The 14460-nt window shown below is 35.5% G+C and overlaps 1 protein-coding gene across 3 annotated transcripts in view; it reads left to right on the top strand.

Annotated features, from left to right (window-relative positions):
- ppp4r1l (protein phosphatase 4, regulatory subunit 1-like) overlaps positions 1 to 12309 on the top strand; it is a 19944-nt gene extending 7635 nt beyond the window's left edge. For 2 of the 3 annotated variants that reach the window (XM_072683936.1, XM_072683938.1), the window contains 15 exons: positions 1 to 97; positions 1893 to 2000; positions 2290 to 2355; positions 2507 to 2665; positions 3112 to 3236; positions 3841 to 4274; positions 4834 to 5039; positions 5479 to 5562; positions 6288 to 6473; positions 6754 to 6915; positions 7582 to 7682; positions 7811 to 7931; positions 8787 to 8921; positions 9356 to 9497; positions 10027 to 12309. The exon at positions 1 to 97 is cut by the window's left edge and continues 50 nt beyond it. In XM_072683936.1, the coding sequence (XP_072540037.1) occupies positions 1 to 97; positions 1893 to 2000; positions 2290 to 2355; positions 2507 to 2665; positions 3112 to 3236; positions 3841 to 4274; positions 4834 to 5039; positions 5479 to 5562; positions 6288 to 6473; positions 6754 to 6915; positions 7582 to 7682; positions 7811 to 7931; positions 8787 to 8921; positions 9356 to 9497; positions 10027 to 10202 (2302 nt within the window). In that variant the 3' untranslated portion in view covers positions 10203 to 12309. The remainder of the gene's footprint in view (positions 98 to 1892; positions 2001 to 2289; positions 2356 to 2506; positions 2666 to 3111; positions 3237 to 3840; positions 4275 to 4833; positions 5040 to 5478; positions 5563 to 6287; positions 6474 to 6753; positions 6916 to 7581; positions 7683 to 7810; positions 7932 to 8786; positions 8922 to 9355; positions 9498 to 10026) is intronic. The other variant, XM_072683937.1, reaches the window with a different exon arrangement.
- Positions 12310 to 14460: the final 2151 nt, after the last annotated feature.

Genomic DNA, 14460 nt, shown 5'->3' with positions numbered 1-14460 from the left:
CATATGTAAAACTGACATGGAAGGCAAAGTCTGCCCTGCGCTTCTGGAGCTCACTGAACTAAGTAGCGATGACGACTTTAAGATTGAGGCTGTTGCGGTAAGAGATTGCATTTAGCATTTTAACATGAATTGCATATGCAGTGCTTATTTTGGTCAGTGTTAAGGACTACATGTTGTATAACTGAATACAACACAAAGCCATTTAAAAGGCCTCAGAATGGTAGTCAGTCGCTACATATTCAAACATACAATACTTAACGTGTTTTTAGGTTCTACAGCTAGTTTTACATAGAATACATGTATTCCTTGGATATCATTTATTTCTCATGTTGTTGTCAGATGTTTTCAACAGGAGACTTATTTTATTTAAAGTAATAGGAAAAAAGACAGAGATACATTAGATTTTGTTCTGATTAACAATATGTAATCTTAATGCACTTTTTTTGGGGGGGGGATGTTAGATCATAAATACCTTGCAGAACAACAAAAAGCAAAGTAAATAGGTTGGATGACCAGACAAGACCTTATCCCAAGTAAATGGGATGTTCCTTTTCATCCCAAGGAAATTAGTGTTTCACACTAACAGCAGTGAATACTCTCTTTACAGTCCCTATCTACTCTGATTTTGTTTTACTATTCTCTTTTGTGCAGAATTTACTAAGAATGCAGTGATTGCATTTGGGCGTGGGTGGATGCGTTGAAGTGTATGGTCGGGTGTATCTACCAGCAGTGACAAAAATACCAGTGTACCAGTGTTCTCATCAGAATTGTGGCAAATCATGAAACTTATCTAGAGCGACTTACAAAAGTGCTTCATTGTTTACTCAGAAAATACTCTTAGCTAGTTTGAATAGACTAGAATTCAAAGATACCTCTTGGCGCTTAGTGTGTTTAGACACTGTGTTTATACTTAAAGCTCGAAGGGCTCTTGGTACTGATCTGCTTTTGACCATTGTCATCATGGATCTCAGCTCGGACGAGCAAAAAAGGAAGCAAAAGACAATTGTGAGACCGCGATCTGTTACTTGAGTAACTAGGTTCAAACTATTTATTTTATTTATATATTTGGTTTACGGTGTTCCTGATGGTCTCTTGAGTGTTGGTAGGTGGTTGCTATAGTATTTCAGGTACTGTGTGTGTGTGTGTGTGTGTGTGTCTATTAAACTCATTAAAAAGACAAAAATCACATGCACTAAACAAAAAGTATACCCCTCTACCCCAATAAAACAAATTCAAGTTATTTCTGTGACCATTGTGGGCTTTTCTTTCATTAACCAAGGGGTATATATATGATTAATGAAAGAAACACCCACAATGGTCACAGAAATAACTTGAATCTGACAAAAGTAATAAATAAAAATTCTATGAAAATGAGCAATGGAAATCCGACATTGCTTTTAAACCATGCTTCATCAGAATTATTTTTAAAAGTAAACTCATTAAACAGGCCTGGACAAAAATGATGGTACCCCTGAAAATAATGTGACCAAAGGGACATGTTAAATCAAGGTGTTTCCACTAATTAGGGCTACAAGTACTCACTGTGCTGTTTGGTGACATGGTGTGTAACATTCCTTGTATGAATTAGTATGAATAGAACTAGAAAAGCAAGCCTATGGGTATATAGCTCAATCCGGAGCCTTGGCATTTCCTTCAAAAAGATTTCAGTCTTAAGTAACTGCTGTCGTTGACTCATTTTACAGATGTTTTAAAAAATGACACTCCTGCAAAAGAGTTTGTTTATCGGTTACATGTTTCTGGTTAAATCATAGGTACTTTAATTAATAATTTTATTTATTTTGTAATTAATTTATTCATTAAATTGCAGATTGTTAGCTGTTTGGGAATGGCCTTAATGCATAAGCTGACTGTGTAAGTATTTTCAATAACAGATTATGTGCAAGTTGGTAACCATGCTGAGTAAAGACACAGTGGAGCACCTGCTTTTACTACGGTTCTGTGAACTCTGCAGTGATTCCAGGCTCTTTCAGGTTCGCAAGGTAATATGTTAACATTTTATTATATATGTTAGCTTGCACACAAAACATGCAGTCTGTGACACATTGTCCATCTTTTGTAATATTCACATTTGTTAATGGGTAGTTTTTAAGAATTCAAACCCATTGACCATTGTGTTGCTGTCTGAACTATTGGGTTTGATTCTTTGGAGCCTTTTTTGGGGGGTATTCACATGGATACTTTAACAAAGGTACATTTTTGTACAAAGACTGGTTTCATAATGACCCTTGTAATTTTTCATTTCTTTTTTTAATCCTTTTTTAAAATTAGGTTTGTGCAGCCAATTTTGGTGAGTTCTGTTCCATTGTTGGTCAAGAAGCCACAGAGAAACTGCTGGTAAGTAAAGATTTTTGCTTTGATGTAACTGTAAGTTGGCAAATTGGTACATTAGGTGTCTGAATACTGGTATATTTACGGTAAAGTTGCGTAATTAATTATGTACAAGAATTCATCCAAATCTCCCTCTACTTTTTGGTTCTGATCCTAGATGCCAAAGTTTTTTGACCTGTGTTCAGACAGCCTGTGGGGAATTCGTAAGGCCTGTGCAGAGTGCTTTATGATTGTTTCAAACTGTACATCCCCAGAGGTACGCCGCACTAAACTGTCACCCCTTTTCATCAACCTCATCAGCGATCAGTCCCGCTGGGTAAGCACAAAGAAATGTACACATGCTTGATAGTCCATTTACTGGCATTGGAATACACAACTATGGCACAAGCAATTGATAAAATCAATTGTTCACTTTTTTTAAAATGAAAAATTCTTAACTCTTTAAAAGAAGTAAATGGTTCTTCAATGTATCTTTAGAAAAAGTGTGGTCAAAAACATTTAAATGTGTGAAAGGTTCTTTGGATTGATGAATACCCTTTTGTAGACGTTTTAAAAATGGATTTATATAGCAGCAAAAAGGGGTTCCACTATTGTTAAGTACTATATAGAATCCAAAACCCAATTAAACAGGATTAATTATGCTTATTGTAATAAAACATGCTGTTGGTTGGTTAATAATTTTCAATAAAAGCAATAGTCCACCCTTAATGAGATCTTTTTACTGTTTATTTTTATTCTCTCTTTTATGCCTTCTCTTCTCAGGTCCGCCAGGCTGCATTTCAGTCTCTTGGTCGTTTCATCTCTACATTTGCTAATCCATCCAGCACCGGAGTCCACTTCCATGAGGATGGAACACTGCATGAAATCCCAAAACCGGCCACAGACAGGTATTCTACTGCAAGGATATCAGAAAACTCTGTGAAGATATTAATAATATGTTAAAAACATTATGTCACTGCAATAATGGAAGGATTATTGATGTGGCAATCAACTTATTAGGCAAAAAAGACAGCTTAAAACACAAACACATTCACAGTTGGCTTGCTCACTGGGCGTCTTTGATCCTTCATGTCTTACGTTATTTCTTCTTTTTGTCTCTGTCTTTTATTAATTACTAATTATGTAAAGCTGCTTTGTGACGACGACAACAGTTGTAAAAAGCGCTATACAAATAAATCTGACTTGACTTGACATGAAAAAACCATTGGCCTGCAGCCTATTTAAACTCCTCCACAGTGATCTAAACTTTCTTGGCTCATGGCCTGTTCAAACCCCTCCAGTGTGAAGTGCAGTCACTTGGTTATAGGTCAAACGGCAGAACCGTCCTGCCAGCAGGGAAAGTCCAAAATACAACACACACATAGTTGATAAAATGAACAAAGCACGAGAAAGGCCACAGCTGTTTTGGGTGCACATACACACACTTGATATATTTGCACCTGTTGTATTTTGTGAATAAAATAATCTGATTCTGATTTATTTCATTTGCAGCAATGAGCAACAAAGTGGCTTCAAAGACGCTTCAACTTGCAGCGTTCCTGGTTGTTCTGCCTCTTCACCCCAAAGCTCAGACACAGCCATGTCTCCATCTCCAGCACTAGAAGATAACCACAGTTCTCCAGTTCGATCTTTTGTCAAGTCTGAGTCAAAGGATGGTGACCTGGGTCAGCCTGTGAGCTTGAACTCTACCCTGAACCAGCAAACGGACAACATCTATAACTCTTTCCATTACTGGAGACCACTACTGCCTGATATCAGCCAGGACCTGGAACTACTACATGGAAAGGGGAAAGAAGAGGAGCAAGGACAGGAAATGAAGGAAGAAGTTATTCCGGATTTGGACTGTAAGGGTCCAGCAACAAGCTCCCAGATTCAGAAAGTACTAGAATGCCTCCAGCCTCATCTGGATGACCCTGATGTACAAGGTGTCTTGAATATAGAGAAATGTATCTCTTTTGAGTCTTAAGTTGGGTTGTATATTTATGTATGCTCTTTTTTTATTTTTTACCTTAACAGGGTAATTAGATCTGAAACCTTGTTAAACGTTATCTGAATCTTTTGCACAGTGCTTCTTACTTCCCACTCTAAAAGTGTACAAAATAATAATTCTAAGGCTTTAAGTTTAGCTTCACTCTCTGCTGTTGATGGAAGCAGTGGGCAGTTTCTGAATAGATTAACATACATTTAGACCAAAATATAGCTTATTTTAGATGATGAAATGTTTGTTGAAAATATATCTATATCTATGTTCATATGCATTCTTGCTTACCAAAATAAAAATAGAACTGTATATGTTATTAAAATTAGTCATCTTATGGGGAAGTCTACCATATATTAGAACCCATACTTCCCAACTCCTCAAGTGCAAGCACTAGAATTTATTTTACTCTCTAGGCTGTTTTGGTCTTGTGATTTAATTTGTTACTCTGTTTTCCTAATTATTTGAATGATAAATCATATATTATTTTTGTGTGTGTTTCTTAGCCCAAGTGCAGGTTTTGTCAGCAGCACTGAAGGCTGTGGAGTTAGAGAGTCACACAGATGATGTGGATCAAGAGGTCTCAGAAAAGGTCTTAGAAAGTGAAACTGCTGAAAATCCCAGATCCACCAATAAGCAAGCAGAAATGGCTGCACACCTCCTAAACTCTACCTCATTAGTACTTGTGGATTCGCCTGGAATAACCTGTGTGGTAAGCAGAAGACTACTGTTATGTATTATTTTAACCAAATAAAAATACCATTTCTGTTGCAGCGTAATATTAAAGATGTGTACATTATAATGCTTCACTGACACTTAACAAATATCTGCTTTATGTGTTCTATATGTTATTTCAATATGATATTTCAAGATATTTTCGCAATACAGATCTGACACCTGATCAAATGTTAAAATGAACAAAGGACCAGTAATGGCACATGAATACAGATCATTTGTACTCAGCATTTCACACATAATGCTCTCTTTCTAATGAAACTTGTAGTTGGTCAATGCGGTAGGAGTGCGTACTATATCCACAACATGCACAGAAAAACCTTGTGATGTGATTTATCATGGTAATAATCATGATATTTGTAAAGTACCCAGCCCTAATTTAAAAGCTGTGATTATTTTTTTGTATTTGTGCAAAGAAGTCTGGTCTTCTAGAGAACATTGGAGAAGTGAAGGGCATGGACATAAACTTCAGTTGTGAAGAGGACAAATCTAAAGTCCAGGTGAATCTCACTTCTAATCTGTGTATCTGCACTGGTCTAAAGGATATAGTAAATTAAATGTTGATCTTTAGCTATGACACTTGACTTCTGTTGCTGTGTCAGGTAAGCTTTTGAGCACACCATGTTCGCACTAGATTAACCAATGATGAAGGTAAACAATTTTGGGCAGCGTTGATAATGTACTCTAGGGTAGGTAAACAAAAAAGCAAAGATTGGCCCACTAGTTAACATATTACTTTTTAATAGTTTTGATCAAGTTATTTTACTGCACTCTTTTAATCTGAGTCTTGCTCTTCTGCAGTGGTTTCCAGCCCTAGTCCTGGGGTACCCCCAGCTCTGCATATTTTTGTGTCTTTTCCAAACAGAGCCCAGAAGCATTTTCATATTAAAGATCATCACTTTAACTTATGAAAGCATATTAACTGCTAGACAGTTAGTGTTCAGTGTCATACTCTCTTAAACCTTTAAGAATTGTCTTATTAAACTCAATTTAGGAATCTAACCTAGCTTGCTTGTGACCAGCCTCTTCTTAAGTTTGTGTGAAAGCTTGTTTCCATAGCTGGGTCTAGTAACAGTTGGAAAGATGTGATACTATAGTGTGTTATTGTGCAATTTAGGTTACTTTAATTTTAATTAAATGATTTTTAATTTTTTGTGCGATATCTTATACTATTGTGTTCATCAATGTCTTTTTTTCTTCTTCTTTATTTTCTTCATTCCTACAGAATGTGATTCCTCAGCAGTTGTTGGATCAGTACTTGTCCATGACAGATCCAGCACGAGCTCAGACAGTGGATACTGAAATAGCGAAGCATTGCGCATTCAGCTTGCCAGGTGTTGCCCTAACACTAGGCAGACAGAACTGGCACTGCCTCAAGGACACCTATGAAACCCTTGCTACTGATGTACAGGTGCGAGTTATGCTATGTTTTTCTAAGAATAAAAGAAGTAAAGAAGAAAAGATGATGATTTGGGGAAAGAAAAAAACTCAATAATAATCTCGTGCCATTTTGTGCCTGATATATAATAGTCTCTGCCTTTTGAATTGTGTTCTGTCTGTGCTTTTTGTTCAGAATTTAAATTTTTTTTTTTTTTTTTGATACAGATAATCATACCAGCAGAAATAAAAATGTACAATACCAGGTTAAGTATGTGTTATTACTCTGACAGACTAATATATTTTTTTAACAGTGGAAAGTGCGCCGAACACTGGCATTCTCTATCCATGAGCTGGCAGTGATTCTGGGGGATCAGCTGACAGCAGCTGATCTGGTGCCCATCTTTAATGGTTTCCTCAAAGACCTGGACGAGGTGCGAATTGGAGTTCTCAAGCACCTCTATGATTTCCTCAAGGTAAAGAAGTTTTATCTCCTCTAGCTCTGCATGTATTTACTGACTGTCTTGACTACCGTCATTATATTTTAGATTGTAAGAGGTCAAAAAATGGGCCTATAAAATAATCAGTTAAATTACTAGAATTAATGTTTAAGTTAACAAGATTAAAAATGGAGATTGTTCTTAAAGTATTATTTGTTTACATATGAACAGTAATCATCATGCATCAAGACATCATGCCACAGTTACCATATTTTCCAAGAAGGATTTTACATGCTTGCAGTTTCCTCCAGCATCACTTCTACTTCTTGTTTACTGAAATGTTTTTGAATGCTCCGATTGATTGTTTTTTCTCCATTTCGCTTTCCTCTACATGGATTTAGCTGAATAGTGGAACGTTTATGATGTACCAGTACATATTAATGCGTGATGTTAAGCAGATTTGATCCTTTTTAAAATGGATCACAATATAAATCAAAGCCATGAACAAATAGCTAATTATACATGCAGAACCACAGAAATGGTAAAAACTCTCATAATCTTTGAATCTTCGATTGAATGAGCAAATGGGTAACCACAACATGAATTCTGTGTTTTATTTATTATGGTTTATTTATTTATTTTTATGTAATTCCATCTTTTAATGTAGTCAAACATAAACTTCCTGACTTTACTCTTTACCAGCTTCTCCATGAAGAAAAGCGCAGGGAATATCTGTATCAGCTACAGGAGTTTATGGTGACTGACAATAGTCGAAACTGGAGGTTCCGTTATGAGTTGGCTGAGTATGCATCAAATTAGTCACTCATTTATTCAATGATTTCAAACTTGTTCGTATTTTTCTTAATCTTACTTTTGTTTTGTCTAGTAATGTAAATATGTATTTATGTATGTATGCTTGTCTTTTTTATAGGCAGTTGATCCTAATTATTGAACTGTACAGCCACAGTGATGTGTACGACTACCTCAGACAAATAGCGCTCAACCTTTGTTCTGATAAAGTCTCAGAAGTCCGGTGGATTTCCTACAAATTAGTGAGTGATCTCTCTGTTTGGAATTACTTTGAATTTCTTTCAGCACAGGCTTACCATTTCCTTAAGAATCCTAACCAACAAAGACACTTGTTGAACAGTATAAGTGTCATTAGCAGTTTTTTCCTTTTTACTGTTTTTGAACCCGAGTTTGGTATGCAAATAACTAATCTTCACAAACCTATTAAACCATGAAAGAACACACCTTTTTTCTTAATATAAAGCAGCTGATCTTATTCCTGAGAAGTGTAACGGTCAAAAAGGCTTTTAAAAAATATTTTATATTCATGGATTTAAACACACAGTGAAGCTTTGAAAACTGCAAAAAGATTATATTAAGGTAATAAAAAACACTTCAAAGTAAAATATTAAAGTTATATAGCCCTGTAATATCTTTATCTAAACTTAGTTCAGTGCAGTCACCTAGTAAGCTGTTCAATTCTGTATTGAAGGTCAAATTTACAACCTGTTTTGGAAAACTTGGAAAATGTGTAACTAAAAGAAATATCAGTTTTAAAATCTTCATTTTTCATTCATCTGATAGACCTTAGCTAGAGTTGGCAAGGTCTGAGTAGACAAGTCTAGAGTGTCAGATATGGTATGATTATCAGTATATGATAAGTAGTGAGATAAGAGAGGTAACATCATCCCAGTTTGTGTTTGAATGATTTTGAGATTTGCCAGATGCCCTAATCTGGTGTGACAGTTTAATCATGTTACAGAGAAAGGGTGTTTTTTGTTTTTGTTTTGTTTTTTTTGTTTTTTTTTGGGACATGGGGTGCGTTCCTGGGTGGGTTGCATGAAGGTCAGGGTTGTGACACACAACCATGTCAACAAGGTGTGCATATGTATGTCCAGGTAGTGGAGATCCTGCTGAAGCTGTACTCCTGTGGGGCTCATGACCTCAGTCTGAACTTCATTAATGAACTTGTAGTGAGATTCTGCCACTGTCCAAAATGGGTAGGACGACAGGCATTTGCCTTCATATGTCAGGTGAGTTAAGATAAGGATTTATTAATTTCATGTGTATGTGTATGTTTTCTCTTTGCCAGTGATTTGTATTTGTTGTGGGTATTGGTGTGCAAAATACAGTTATTAAAGTACATTTCCTCATTTGAAGTATAGTTTATCCTTTAACTAAGTTTAACTAAAACCTGTAAATGTCAAATTGACATGTGATTATTTACATCTTTACACATTATGAAATCATGAAGAATTGTGTGAAGTATGTTTAAAGTATGGTCCTTCCTTGTCTTTATGTTCAGACTAAATAAGAGAAGAAATAATATGGTGTTGGAATTGTCACTATGACTAATGTTATCCAAGTACAGTTTTTTTTTTTTTTTTTTTTTTTTTTTTTTTTTTTTTTTTTTTTTTTTTTTTTTGGTCTAATCCCCAAATGGTTGTTACTGTCACACGGTCTCTAGGCAATTGTGGAAGGGGAGTGTATGCCAATGGATCAGTTTGCTCAGCACCTGCTTCCCTGTCTACTCAGCCTCTCCTCTGACCCTGTCCCTAATGTACGTGTGCGGGTTGCCAAGGCATTACGCCAAAGTGTGCTGGAAAAACGTAAGACTTGCATATACACACACAAACACACACAGCAAATTGGGCAGCACACTCAGCCAGTATGTACAGATACTGGGCTGTGTCATTTTATCTGAAAAGAACTGATCTGATGTATCTGCAGGTTTGTTTTTCCTAACAAGCTTGAGCACCCATAATTTCATTGGTTTAATCAGTTCATTTCAATCTTAAAAATGAGCACACTTTTTTTTTTTTTATCATATCATTTATATGAACTTCTGTCCTTATAGCATATAATAACTCTGCTGGCACTGGGAAATGCTACTCAACATCATACATTTTACACACACAGTATCAGAAAAGTGTTTGTTTTGAAGCTATGTGCCTACCTTATTTGTATGAAATTATTATGGTTTTTATTATACATTAACTGGCATCCTTTTTCTGCTTAGTCCTGTACATTCTGTGATCAAATACTTTGATGTTGTCATTTTATAGTACATTAGTAGGTAATGTCTTCCTAGAAGCATACTAAGCATTCCTGATTTATTTGTGATTTTTCTGTTACCAGCTTACTTTAAGGAGCCAGGCAGTGCATACTCTGATGAGCTGGAGGAGGCTCTGTGTGAGCTGAGAATGGATAAAGACAGAGATGTGCGTTTTTTCGCCACAGTGGAGCCCAGCCAGAACGTCTTGGACACTTCAGCACTGATTGAGAGTCCATTACTGTCTGAGTACACAAGATGAACACCAGCATCAACCATTTAAGTGTTTACAGTTTGGCACCATTTATTTAAACACTCTATATCCCTCTCTTTCTTCCCTCCTCCCTGACTGGCAGATTAATCACACCTACAAGCACAGATTTTTTTAAATGAATATAATTATTTGGACAGTGACACAATTGTTGTCATTTCGCCTCTGTACATCACCTCAGTAGATTTGTAATGAAGCAGTCAGTATGTCACTGAAGTGTAGACTGCCATGATTAAAGCTATAATTCAAGTGGTGTAAACAAAAATATTGCATTAACAGTTTAGGAATTATAGACACATTTTTTTTTTTCACAGTCCCTCTATTTTTACAGGCTTGTTTGACTGATAAGCAGTTTCATGCTGTGGCCTGTCCCCTTGTTATTTCATGACAACCCAAGGAGCTAAAAAGTCTGAACATGAATTCAGGAGCTGAATTTGCATTTCCAAAATCGCAAACCACTGATAACATACAAGAACGAAAGACAGATTACAAACTCAACCAGTTGAGAATGCTTTTTACTTACTGATGACAAACATAAAGGGAGAAAACTCAGCATTTATTAATGATCTTCACATTTGACGATGACCATTCACATATTAAAAATAATCCTTCTATTTAAAGTTATTAGTTTGTTAAAATATTGTGAGCCTGTGAAAACGAAGGGACTGTGTAAAAAATTGCTAGAATTCCTGAAATCCACAATCCACTTAGTAATGGTTCTTTGTCCTCTTTACATTCTGCTTGGTTTTCCTACAAGAACAGAAATTCAATGTGATTCAAGACATTTTCTTTACAGTAAATAACACCTAGCTCAGGTGAAAGTAGATTTAAAAGGCAGTTTTTGTTTTTTTTTTTTGTTTATGTTTTGTTTTTTAAGCTAAAATACCAGAAAATGACATCACACTGAGCCTCTACCATCTACCAACCTGCTTTTTTCTTGGTCCACATAGTTTTGCACATATAGCTGTGGAGAAAAAAAAAGTTAGTTTGTTTTTGTTTTCTAAACACTACAACTCAGGATTATACATACCAATGTTATTTTTCTCTTGCTCATTTTGTAGCAATATTATATTTCAGTTTTTCTCCTGTTTTGCTTATAAGGTGACTGTGTTCCCCTAACATGTATGGTGGACACTGGCATTGACCTTGTCTTTGTTGTGTTTGTAATTGAGGGCAGTGTCGGAGAATGATGGGGAAAACCACACTGTTTGAACAAAGTTGGCCAGGTGAAATGAATATTTAGAAGGAAAATGGCTCATCTATGTAAATTCTGTCACAAACGTCTGCAACCTCTTTCTGTTTTATTTGTTTTACTGACTTAGACTTTAATTCCTGGTTAAGTTTTTTTTTTTTTTTTTTGGTTTGCAAACTAAAGGCTTTGCCAGCAAAAGGCAGTGTTTGACTGTTGTCTCTAAACAAAGGCAGAAAAACATTATCTTTTTAATCATGTATAATCTTATTTGCTGAATTACACAAATATAATGTTTTTATATTTTTATTAAGGACCATTTATTTTTTAGAAAAAGGGTTGCACTGCACTTGTAGACTTGCATACAAGTGTCTTGAAACGCACTGTACCTTGAGAAATCTCATTGAAACTTTTTTTAAATCTAGGTTGATCTTGGCTCAGTACACTGCACTTGTTTGTATACATTCTAAACCACCCATGCTAAATGACACTCTCTTTTTCAGTGTCAGGAATAGGATGTAATTAAGACAAGTGACTTTTTTTATTAAGTTTGGGCATGTTTTGTATATATCAAACGTATTAGTTGAAAATCACTGCAAGTTTGTGGGGTTTTAGCTGTGGATTTATAATACGAGCTGTGTGTGTTTCCGTTTTTGTTGTAATAGTGGACCATATTATGCACATGGTTATTCTAATCTACTCTCTGTTAACCACTTTGTCTGCATAAGTACTTGTTCACTACTTTTCTTTTCATTTTTTTTTTGTGGTACAGCTGTTAATATATGTGCATATATGTATATATTTTTCCATTTGTTCTCTTATTGATGTATCTTGTTCAGAAATTTGATATAATAACCTTTTCTGGTTGCAACCATTGTAATTTCCAGTGTCTCTTTTAAAGACATTTTTAGTATTCTGAATAATATTCTAATATAAACAAAGAATGAATAAAGACAGCTGTGTACTTCTTTATTATAAAAGAATTCGTAAATTCCCTACAGTATGGTGGGATCTAACTTTGGGTTATAACATTTAAGACTGAAAATGTGTTAAAACATGACTTTTTGTTTGTTTGTTTGAGTTTTTTAGTTAAGGAAAGGAAAAACAAAACAGTAGTATAATACATTTACTTTAGTCCTGGCTACCTTAAGCTGGTTGACCAGCTTAGCTTGACCAGCATGACCAAAATCAAAAGATCATCCAAAAGAAAAATCTGAGAGCTAAATGTTTGAAGTAATAAGGTTTAAAATCCTAATGTGTAATATTTAGGCGTGGAAACTGATGTAATCAGGATGCAAACGAAACGCACTAGAGCTTGCAGATGTGCTCTGCTTTGAAGAAGATGGATATCTGAATTGCTTACCAGAAGTCAGCTTTAGTGCAGTTGTCCATGCCAGCTCTGGCATCCCCTGTTAAAGGACAAGAGTCCAGAACATGAATCTGTTCAAGAAGCTTAAAAAATTGGTTAGATCTTGTATGAATGACAAATGTCTGGGTGGTCAGAGGGTGGACCAGAAGTGGTAAATAGTGGGGTGCAAACTTTTTTAAGCCATCAGTCATCTGGTTCTGCACACTGCACATTTATTTTATGCTTAAGTGAGATGAAATCTAACATTTTGATCAAATATGATCCTTGACTCCATTTTTATTGCCATGTTGCGATTTTATGATCAGTCTTTAAAACTGTAAAAACTGTCCAATTTATATCTTACTTTTTCTGCTGACCATAACCGAATCAAAATCAGAAACTGCCCTTTTTCCATTTTTTAATAAAGGTGTTTATAAAGACTCATTATATAGACAAATTAATGAAATCAAATTTGGATTTATTCAAATAGAATTTGTTTGTGTAATTTTTACCTACTTACTGCTGTTCATGAGTGATTACACCATGAGGGAACACAATGCTTTGTGTTGTTTCATATTCTATATGGTCTGTGTACATTTGATTTTGAGACAATGATCTTGTTCCAAAAAGAAACAAACCGACACCTTGTTTGATTTCTGGTTTACATATGAAATGAAATGAAAAAACTTCACTTCTTCTAATCAGTTTAATCAATGTTTTGGGGTTTGTTTGTTTTTTGTGTGTGGTACTTTTTTTTTTTTTTTTTTTTTTATAGTCAACAAAGTTCTGAATATTTCAGATGCTTTCAGTGTTTAATCTCAGCTCTCGTTTGTCGTATTTTGTCATTATCCTATTATCTGGACAAAACTTCTGTCTGTTCATGTTTCCCCCAACAGTAAACACAGCATCACTTCATTGTTCTAGCTTGCTGTTGACAGTTGACAGTTCATGGAAAAAGTGCAGTTTCAATATTTTCTAAACTGTAATGGAATGTAAAGTAATGGAGTAAATGGTGTAAACAGTAATGGAATGTAACTGAATGCATTAGATATTTTAGGCTGTTGTAAATGTAACAAATCTTTGTTCAAATGCTAGTAGAAATCATCCAAGTAGTATTCAGATTTCTAAACATATAAAATCTTTCATATAAAATATGAACATTTCTGCTGCAGTCTTAACAAAACTTCATTAACAAAGCATGTGCACTCCTAAATTAGGCCACAATCTTGCTTGATGGCTCTTACATGTAGTACTCATGCTCCTCCAGTACTGCCATTTGTCTTGGAAATACTTTCTGTAGCTTATGCACCAAAGCAACCCTGGATCTTGGCATCAATCTTATGGGTCTCCCACTTGCATTCAGTATTCTCACCCTCTGCCATCTGCTGCCTTCACAACTATGAGTCCCTTTAGGATATATGCTTTAGTTTCAGCCTACACATGAAACTGAGAACCACCCAAACTAACTTGGCATATTAGTTTCGGTGGTACTCAGCAGCGACCTACCACGCAGTAGCATTCCAGCACCCTTTTAGTTAAAGGGGTAATGGTGACTGCTTCTCTCCCTGCCACTCTGCATCTCTGCATCATCTGCTGCATCTCTGCAAACTCCCTTCTCAACTCCTCCAGCTCAGATCATTTTGGGACTAAAGGATCTGTGACCAATGGCTATAACCTAATAATAATATAATTGATAAAATCCTGTTGGTGAT

Source organism: Salminus brasiliensis, chromosome 7 (assembly GCF_030463535.1).
Source record: "Salminus brasiliensis chromosome 7, fSalBra1.hap2, whole genome shotgun sequence".
Taxonomy (NCBI): Eukaryota; Metazoa; Chordata; class Actinopteri; order Characiformes; family Bryconidae; genus Salminus; species Salminus brasiliensis.
The sequence above is the reverse complement of the archived record's forward strand: the minus strand, read 5'-3'. Positions and strand labels throughout refer to the sequence as shown.